At 42.6% G+C, this 10,705-nt stretch overlaps 1 protein-coding gene across 1 annotated transcript; it reads left to right on the top strand.

Moving 5' to 3' along the window:
* Window positions 1–3,082: 3,082 nt before the first annotated feature.
* On the top strand, window positions 3,083–9,801 carry kbtbd8 (kelch repeat and BTB (POZ) domain containing 8). The gene is made up of 5 exons (XM_070851491.1): window positions 3,083–3,110; window positions 4,712–4,919; window positions 5,146–5,452; window positions 5,631–6,450; window positions 6,629–9,801. Exons 1-5 carry the CDS (start codon window positions 3,095–3,097, stop codon window positions 7,090–7,092), a joined length of 1,815 nt encoding a protein of 604 aa, XP_070707592.1. The 5' UTR covers window positions 3,083–3,094; the 3' UTR covers window positions 7,093–9,801.
* The last annotated feature ends 904 nt before the right edge of the window (window positions 9,802–10,705 follow it).

Raw genomic sequence — 10,705 nt, 5'->3', positions numbered from 1 at the left:
TGGGTTATGCACGATTGGCTGACGATTTTTAAGCTGAACCACAAATATTATTGAGACGCTGTTATTTACAGCACACGTCTGCATTTTACAGTAGTTTGTCTAAATGTGATTATGAAGAAAACCCAAAGCACACAGTTAGAAACTCTTCATGTAGACTACAATAGTAACACTGTAGTATCACACTGTAAACCTCATTCTACTGTACAATAGTGTAATAAACCTTTACAATAATATACGGTAGCGGTAAATTATGGCGGTGACACCGTAAAATCCATTACAGTGAATAAGGGAAAACATATTTCTGTTGTTTCATGCCAGATTAATCAAAAACCTCTCAACTCACAAGGGCTCCACAGCCTGAACTCACAGCACACAGGCGAAATCAAGACAGCCTGGCTTTTAACAAGCACATACAGAGTTATTACCTGACTGAAAGATTGCAAAAACAATTCTATCAAATTGGTATAATCTCAGCCTGCACAAACGCACATAACTCAACAGAGCTAGAAGTCGGCCAGTGAGCACAGCAACATGTTTCCAACACGTCCTGTAGCTTTTCTCCTGTTCAGTACTGTAATTCATTTCCTGTTACTGGGTGAGAAACCACCAACATATGAAATATTACAGATTTCTAAAGATAAAAATGAAACACAGCAATTTAATGATGTGTGGAACTACATCACAAAAGGCAGGACTGAGCAGGTGGTTGTGGTAAAAAGTAAAGGATTTATTAAATGAACAAAAAGTGGAAGACGAGGAGACGAGTCAGAGGCAGGCGGGTGGACTGGTAGACAAGCTGGGAGACAACACATGGGAGGGTGGACATGGAGATGGAGATGGAGATGGAGATGGACATGGAGATGGAGATGGAGATGGAGATGGAGATGGAGGGCTGATCAACGAGGCAAGGAAGAGACAAAATGTTCAGGCATCAAAGTTTCACAGAAAGTCACAAGAGATATCATAAAGAGCACTGAGTGGCACTGTTGTCTTCGCCGAGTTGACGGAACAATCTGGCAGCGGAGTGAAGACACAGGTCCGGTTATATGGCAGAGTAGATGATGAGGATGAGGATGAGGATGAGGATGAGCAGCAGGTGTGGCTCGTTGATCAGCCATGGCCATGAGAACACACACACAGTGAAGGCAGGGAAAGACACAGACAAGGAAAGTGACAGTTCATACTGAGGATACTGAGGTTTAATTCTGTGTGTCTGATTGTAAGTAAATATTAAAAATATATCACCTTAACATTCATATTGGTTATGTTTAACCTCTTACACACTGATTTGATTTTAACCCTTTAACGTCCTCACCAAGAAAAAAAGCAATGAAAAAGTGTATTCTTTATATATTTTACTTCTTTGGGGCACTAATCACAAAAATCAATGTTTTTTTATGAACAGACCCCACATTTTTTGAAATATTGGCCTCTACCAGACGGTTGAGATGTCGTAAGTAAAACATGTTTTCAATAAGATATAGTGAGTCAAAATGTGCTCTACCATATGGTTGAGCAGAAGGTTAAAGGGTTAATAACAGTGACTATTTAATCGACTTCAGCTAAATATCATGTTGAGTTATCCCAACATCTTTTCCGTGTATGCCTGCGCTGTGTGCTTCTCTGTGGTTTACATCAGAGCTGTTGTATTATTCACAATCCTGAGAATTGTTCAGTTGTTGTTCAGCTGCCTGGAAGTTATTTATTCTGTAGTTCAGCTCCAGCTCAATTAATGTCAGAATGCACAAATATAAGTAAAATAAGAGTATATTATAATGTTATAATGTTTTCTCCCCATTGTGGTTAAGTCTCATTCAAATTCTAATGAAATTCTTCCAGGTTTGCTCCACTAATACAGATATTTTGGCCGGGGTCAAACAACGTGGATACAAATTTAACTTTTTTTTAAAACCATGCCAAGATATAATTCATAAGTTTCCCAAAATATGGGTGCATCTGTTGCTATTTACAGTATTTTCCCCTCCTCTGACTACACGCTGATTTATAGTATCATGTTGTTGCCTGTTGTTGCTGTTTGAGTTAAGACTGTTGTTTTTCCTCACACTGAAATTGCACAAAATTGATCTATCAAGGTTTCAGTGGACCAGAAGCATTTACCACGTGTGGCTTCAAACTTTAACCAACATAGCCAACTACTCAGAATTGAGGAGAACATCTGACATATTTGTTTTTTTACGCATACAGACGCTGTACAATCAAGATCACGGACATTAATCACAAATCAGCTTCGGTTTGTGCCTTTGGTGGAAAGGCAGACTTCCTGGTCTTCAGTACGTTCGATCGTATACTCATAATTAAGACTTTGATAGGAGTAATGATATGAAACTCTCTCTGTAATAGAATATTGAGACATATTTGGTACATTAAACACGATGCAAAACAGTTATTGAAGTTTTACAAGCTGTACTTAAGTGAAATCACAGTGAGACTAACGGGATTGTAATCATCAAGGCGGTTCTTTGTGTTTAATTATTTCACAGTGTCTCCTATTTTTAAATACACTCTCACACGAGTGTTTTAACCTTGATTTTACACTTTTCATACGAGTGGAGTGAGTCCCAAAGGCTTACAGCAAGACTTCTAGCAAAGGCACCTAATCACTTTATAATGAAGCCTGCGATTGATTTTATTTTGCCAAACTCAATCTCAGGTTCCCAGTTTTATTCACCATCTGGCCTACATGTCTACATATATATTGTATAAGTGCAGAGGGAGTGCACAGGGACACATGCAAAGAAAATGGACTCCTCCCTGAGAGTAATGTCTACCCCTGCTGCACCGACATGCTACCACACAGCTCGGGTCACTGCTCCACTCGGAGTGCTCTCCTCTTTCTGCATCCACCTGTTTGGATGGAGCTGCTTTGACTTTTCGGGTCGATTTTTATTGAGTGTGTCTGTAATTCCGTTACTGTGAATAATTTGCCCACACGGCCATCAACTTTTTTTCCCTATTTCAGACGAGAGGAATGTGATTGGCTGACGGATCCGTGCGCCTCCTCTGATTGGCTGTTCCTTGTTTCCGGGGCTCCGCTGTGACGTTTCTCGGTCTGCCCCGAGATAGACCGGAGAGAATGGCTGCCAGTGGAGGTTAGCAAAAATCTTCATTGTTTTGTGTAGTAATCAGACTTAAATAACGCCTTTTAAAGTTACAATTTGTGCCTTTATATGTTCGCGGAGTGTAGTCTTATACACTAATGGAAAAAGTCATGACATGTTGCTCTCTCGTTGAAAGAGGTCAGGCTCTAAAACGACTCCTGAAAAGTGTTGGGTATCGTTAGCTTCGCTATGCGGCTAACGTTAGCTGTCTGGCTAAGTTTCGGCCGGTTAGCTCGCTACCTACAGCTGATTGTGTAAACACTTGTTTATGACAAGAGACAAAGATTACACAAGTGGTAGTTGTTGTTGCTGCTATGTGTGGTTAGATATTAAACATTTCGCTTAGTACTGATGTGTTTCTCTAACATGTGGACGTTAATACTGGGAGCGTTTGAGTTTTTATCGCCCTTTATATCTCGCAATGTTGTGTCAAAGAAAGCTTGCTAACATTAGCTTGGTGCCTAGCTGTCTGCTAAAAGTTAAGCTTGTGTGTCAACTAGCTAACGTGACGGCGGGCGTTGCTGTTTTTCACGATAACCAAACGCTCGCATCTTCAAAACGGGCAATGTGTTGTCCAAGTTGGGGTTTCGGTCCATTTAGACAGCCACACAGTTACTGCAGTCAGCGGGCAACTGATGTGAGGTGTTAGCCAGCAGCTAGCTACCACCTGGTGAGACAGTAGTTTTCTATTCACTCATCGCGAGCCTTTGTCCTGTCAAGGAGTTAGCCTTGCACAACACGAGGTGTTTGTTGGAAAAGTTTTTGTCCCTCGGCAGCTGAGAATATGAGACCCACAAGGCACGAGGCTGGGGTGCCACTTGTGTAACTTGCCATAACACGTGTGAGAAGAAACATGGGTACTTTGCAGACTCTGCTGTAGGTGAACACCACTGTTTAGGTTTAGTGTGGGGGCCCATGTGCTATCCGTGTGGCATGACTTGGTCTGTGAGAACCTCAACAACTTTTGACCAAAGTTTAAAAACAAGCAGATGTTGTGGAAAAAAAAAAAAAACCCCAAATAAAGTAGAAGAGAGGTTTTTGTCCCTGCTTCAGTCGTTATTATAAGTGGGTCGAATGCACAAACACTGTAAATGTAATACTGGAATGAGCATTGATTTTGTGAAATACATTTGGAGACTAAAATATAAACTGTATCTTTACTACTTAAACACAAATGATCTCAGTAACCTTTGCAGTATTGATTTACTGTAAACCTTATTGACACAAACACACATGACAGATTCTGGTTTATTTTGGTGTAGTTAAATAATCAATGTTGTCAGCATTTCAGGTACTCACTTTTGTGTCATCCCTAATTCTGCCATCTGTCTCTTCCAGTGTTTTGTAAAATGAATGACAGTACAGTTCATCGTCATCAATCTATGTTAGTCTGCACAGCTATATAAAGGTGATTGGAGCACGAGCCTCAAAATGCCAGCAGATAGAATTAAATAACCCTCCACCAAATCACTGCTTTCTCTTTAATAGGAGTCTGATAAAGTCGTCCAGTCTTCTGTATGGTGTCCACACTGTTCCTTAATATGGCTTGACTGATCTAATGCTCTTCTCTCTCTTTGTACTGTGTTGTTCAGAGGTAGGGAAGCTGTTACAAGTACAAAATGGGACACCTCCAAGCGCCAACTACAACGGGGTAGATGCTGTTCATGCCTGTAACATCCTTCAGCAGCTCAAAGCCTTGTATGATGAAGCACAACTCACAGACATCGTCGTAGAAGTGGACCACGGCAAGACTTTCTCGTGTCACCGAAATGTCCTTGCAGCAATCAGCCCATATTTTAGGTATGAAACACTGGATGCGCTCAAATGTTTTCATTTTCACGATTTAATAGCTGAAAAACATAACTTGGTTCTGGGGTCAGATTGGCTACTAGTTAATTTGTGTTATAATATTCAGATGATAATTCCTTGTTAGGTTTTTGCATGTTTGAATCATAGTACAGTTGCTCCATGAGAATTGGTTGATGTAGTCATAGCATTTGTGTTTTTCCACCAATACCACCACCAGGTCCATGTTCACCAGTGGCCTTACAGAGAGCAGCCAGCGTGAGGTCAGAATTGTCGGAGTGGAATCTGAATCCATGCACCTCGTCCTCGACTATGCCTACACATCCAGGGTTACACTCTCCGAGTCCAATGTCCAGGCCCTGTTCACTGCAGCCAGCATTTTCCAGATTCCTGCCCTGCAGGATCAGTGTGCCCAGTTCATGATCAGCAGACTTGACCCCCAGAACTGTATTGGTGTCTACATGTTTGCTGATGCCTATGGGCACCAGGAGCTGAGGGAACGTTCCCAAGACTACATTCGCAAGAAGGTCAGTTCAACATGAGCACAGGATTGGTTTCTGAACAGTTACTTTGTGATTTAAGGTTGATTCTGTTATTCTATTCCCCCCCCCCCCCCCACATTGCTTTATTCTGGTCTTGTAAAAGTGCTGTCCTTATAACCAGTGTGTGGCTGCTAAAAATGGAAACATTTTGCTTTTGTTGTAGTTTTTGTGTGTGTCATGGGAGCAAGAGTTCCTCCAAATGACCAAGGAACAGCTTGTTAGCATTTTGAACAATGATGACCTCAACGTGGAGAAGGAAGAGCATGTCTATGAGAGCATTGTCCGCTGGCTGGAGCATGATCTGCCTGGCCGTGAGGCCCACCTAGATGAGGTTTTTTCCCAATGCATCCGTCTGCCCTTGCTGGATGAGGCCTTCCTCAGTCGGATACCTGCCCCCTTTGCTTGTGCCCTGTCCCTGTCTAAGGACCCTGCTGAGGCCAAAGCCCGCCTCACTGGCACCAATGGTTGCCCACAGCGCCTGGGTATGACTGCTTCTGAGATGGTCATCTGCTTTGACGCCGCTCACAAACACTCAGGGAAGAAGCAGACGGTGCCTTGCCTCGACACAGCCACAGGAAGGGTGTTTAAGCTCTGCAAACCACCCAACGATCTCCGGGAGGTCGGTATCCTGGTGTCCTCAGAGAACGATATCTACATTGCTGGAGGTTACAGACCGAGCAACAGCGAGGTGTCCATAGACCATCGGGCAGAGAGCGACTTCTGGCAGTACGAACACGCAGGCAACCGCTGGCTCCCACGGGCACCTCTGCTGAGAGCGAGGATAGGCTGCAGGCTTGTGCACTGCTGTGGGAAGCTCTATGCACTGGGAGGCCGAGTATACGAAGGTGATGGGAGGAATGCATTAAAGTCAGTAGAGTGCTATGATACCAGAGACAACTGTTGGACAGCTGTCAGTCCAATGCCAGTGGCCATGGAGTTTCACAGTGCTGTGGAGTACAGGGACCGCATCTATGTCCTCCAAGGTGAGTTTACGCTGCTCCAGTGAAACTGCAGCTGGAGTTATGCTGACTCTGACAATAACACATTGCTGATTAATTCAAAATTAATTGTAAAAGCAATCACATTTATATGACAGACAAATATGAGACGGCATGTTAAAGCATTTGACAAGAGCTCTGACTTCTGATTTCTCTTCTGCAGGTGAATATTTCTTCTGCTTTGATCCCCGTAAAGACTATTGGAGTCATCTTGCCCCGATGAGCATCCCTCGGAGTCAGGGTCTGGCTGCCTTGTACAAGAACTGCATCTACTACATCGCTGGCATCTGCAGGAACCACCAGCGCACCTTCACCGTGGAGGTCTATGACATTGAGAAGAACACGTGGAGCCGCAAGAGAGATCTGCCCTTCGACCAAGCCACGAGCCCGTATATAAAGGCCATGCTGCTGCAAGGCAAGCTCCACCTGTTTGTACGAGCCACGCAGGTCATGGTGGAGGAGCACGTGTTTCGTACCAGCCGCAAGAACTCCCTTTACCAGTACGATGACGAGGCAGACGTATGGACCAAAGTCTACGAGACACCTGACCGTCTCTGGGATTTGGGTCGCCATTTTGAATGTGTGGTGGCCAAACTTTACCCACAATGTCTACAGAAAGTGCTCTGAGGTAGCTGGATTTGTGAACCCAATCTATGAGGCAGACAGAGTGGTGTTGTCCTGCCTGCCTTGTGCCTGGTGTTACCTTGGGTTTGCACCACAAGGACCATTTTTGGTTAAGTCTTAAGTCGTTCAAACTTTGGTTTAACATGATCAAAATGGGGGTGCTTTTAAAAGATTGCAGTATTTTTTTCTTTCCAGACGGCACCAGCTACCCACACGGATGCTTGTTTAACAAAACCGTACAATGAATCATAAGTGCAATTATCCTATTTTTTGCTTGTTGTTGAGCCATGTTGTTCTATTTTTATTTTAGATTCTTATATAGGTAAGGATTTTTACAAATGATAAGCATGCAAATAAGGGTATTGGCAAGATAAAAGTGCCCTCTGGAGATATGGATGCTACGTGTCAACATAAAGTGAAAATCTATATATATATACTTATATAGATATATAAATAACTATATAAACTATATATTCATACGGGTAAGATGAGTACCTTAGCTCATTAGTAGGTTGTTGGCTCTGAGGTTTTTTTTTTTTATATTCAGTGCTCAAGTCTCTTCAGCTTATTTTATAGACAAGTTTTAATTTGAAGTGTGCTCGTGATTTACATTACCTTAGTGTTTGTGAAGCTTGTATGATATTTTTATGGCCCCCTCCTCCTCCACATGCGTCAGTGTGTCAAACAATACACTATGTGTGGCTTCCGAGCTATTTTTAAGTTTTGTTTGAGATTCCAGTTGCATGGGGGCTCGTACCTCCCACTCTTTGAGTTGGCATCCATTTTGTGTCACACGCGAAGACAACTTAAGTGAAATGTTCGAGTACTCGCTCTCCACATTGGAGAACTACGGACGGAGTCAAATTTGTGGCAACACTAAGTGGAAAGTTCAGACCAACTAACAGGCTTACCTCAGAAACTTCAGAGATATTTGATTAGGAGAAAAGGGACATTTCAGGCTATTGTGTTGATTAAGCAACTGTGTGAAAAGCTCAGTTCAGCGCTGAGCTCTGTTGAGGTTGTTTTTCGACATTTGGATTATAATTATTTGAAAAAAGGTTGAAAAAGCCTTCCTCTTAAATGCCAAAAAAAAAAAAGCATTTGAGGTCTTGTTATAGTTGATCTGGACATTAAGAATAACCTTGTGGTAGCAATAAGTCATGGAACTGTGATTAGGCTATATTTCGTTATATTACCTTAGTAAAAGTGCATTAATTGTTCTGTGTGCTTGTCTCTGCTAGTGAAAATCACAGTAGTTCCAATGATGATTGTGTGGCTGTTTGCATGGGTGCTGGCCTGAAGTGATGCGTAATCTAGTGCAGATCATTTGGGACGCCAACGTGCCTGTGGCTCGAAAAAGGGGCATCAGAATCAAAAACTGTTCCTCCAGATGAAGAATATCTGACAAGTCTTACTCAGCGTCGTACCGAATCACTCTCCACTTTGGCAGTCCTTCACTGCAAACTTTACGAAGCACCCTCCTGAACACGCAAGACTGTATGAACACACGGGGGTGGCCTGGGCTGTGTGCGCTAATTCATCTGACAGCCATGAATCCGTCTCCACACGCCATCACACGGAGGACACAAATTGTTGGTGCTGCTTTTTTTTTTTTTGTTTGTTTGTTTTGTTCTTTTTTTATTTTGACAATCTTGTATAGAAGAATTAATACCACCACTGAGTGGCGTTCCCTGTGAAAGTGTGACATTTTCAGTGCCGTCAGTTTCCTCATGCAGATTCCTGTGTCATCTTTGCACTACACATTTCCCATGTATCGCATCTTCACGAAGAGTGCCCCTCTATTACGACAAAAACAAAAAAGAAGTTTTAGTAACCACGCCGCAATCATCAAAGAGATTTACATGGAAATGAATACCAGAAGAGTCGCATTCAGTAAGGACTTGAGGATATAATATAACTTCTCCAAGAGAAGATCCACTGTCGACTGACTTTGAGCTGATTTTTAATTGACCCAGCTTGAACAATGCCCTCAAAACAGCCCTCATCGAGTGTGAGAGAAGGCTCGAGCTTCATCCACGTGTCTACAGACGGCCATTTGAGAACCAGGAACGGAGAACTCTCAGGATTTCTACTGATACACAGTACTGTATTTAAATGTTTTTGTTATGTGTAATATACTGTACTATAGGTTTGCTGTACTTGCACAGTTTTTTAAACTTATCTTCAGTTTCTTTTATAACTTGAAAAAAAAATAGATGTGATTTTCTTTTCGTTGTGTCCAGTGGCTGTTTTTTTTTTCTTTTTCTTTTTCTTTTCTTTATGTAATTACCTATTTTAGTTATGGTAGAGTAATCCTGCTCTGTTGAGAAAAAATGGTTACCCGCACGAGTGATGCATTTTGATTTTCTTTCCCTCCGTTTGTACAGTAGTATTTCTTTGTGACATCTCACCGAAACTAAGCATTACAGATCAAGTAACTACATGGTTACGTCACGTCTCAAACACCAGTCATGTCATACAACAAGCTAGAGAAAAGAAAAAAAAAAAAAGACAAACCTGCTGTCTTGTGTTCAAGACTTCAGACATCACTCTGGTCCTCTACATGCATCGCTTAGGGGTGCTACTCCATTGTGTCGTTCATGCATTCTCCTCACTTTTCTTTTGGTTTGTCTGTTTGGGGGTTTTGGGGTTATAGTGGTGGTTGAGCTCAACTGTGAAATTCACATTGCACATAATTTGAAAATAAAACAATTAAAGGAGAAACGTGTTCGTGTTTGCATATGGGGGGGGTTGCACCTGCACACTGACTGCTACAACAAGTTGTGGTCTGATCTGCAGGCTGAACATGCTCTTTCTCAGCAGTCATCCTCAAAACTGAGGGAAACCCCCCCCCCTCTTCTCTCCCCTCTCTCCCTCCCTCCCTCCCTCCCCCAGGCCACTGGAGTGAACACGTGACCAGACGTCAAATAAAGCAGCAGACTCAAACCGGTTGATAAGTTGGTGAGACAGACGGGCTGTGGAAGGTAAGGCTCCCCCACACTCTCTAAAGTGTGTGTCACTGTGTGAGAGGCTTTAAAACGAGGCTTGAACTCTGCGGGTTCTTTGTGTCTGATGTCTGCTGCAGGTCCACGTGTGAAGCTCCTCCCGTCCGAGCAAAGACAAAAAAAACCCTCCTTTCTTTCATTCAAAACCTTTCTTTTCTTATTATAACACCCCTGATAGTCTTTATTCTAACACTTCTAGACTAGTTTTGGTTTAAAAAAAAAAAAAAAAGTGAAATGATTTGTCGGGCTTTTACTTGTGAATGGAGTTTCCTACTTGCCAGATGCTGGTCACTGTCCAGCAGACAGAACCGGAGCTTCAGCTGTTTCTTCTGCTTCTATGAGACAGATGTTGCGCTTTTCTCGACGTTGTGAGCCTCATTAATTAACCACACGGTCACGTGATGTGTCTGTGTTTCCAGTGTAAGAGGCCAAACTGAAGTTAACTTCTGTTATTCGAGGTAAATTCACACTCAGTGGCTCCACAGCACAACAGCTTGGGTTTCTGGTCATTAGAAAACTATTGCTCGGTCACTTACAGCCTTCTCCTGTAGGAAACAGTACAAACTTTCATTTAGTTGCCATCTGGTGTTCACTTGTGCATTCAAATACTT

Source organism: Pempheris klunzingeri, chromosome 2 (genome assembly GCF_042242105.1).
Source record: "Pempheris klunzingeri isolate RE-2024b chromosome 2, fPemKlu1.hap1, whole genome shotgun sequence".
In the NCBI taxonomy this organism is placed as follows: Eukaryota; Metazoa; Chordata; class Actinopteri; order Acropomatiformes; family Pempheridae; genus Pempheris; species Pempheris klunzingeri.
Note: the sequence above shows the minus strand (reverse complement) of the source record. Positions and strands in the feature narration are given on the sequence as shown.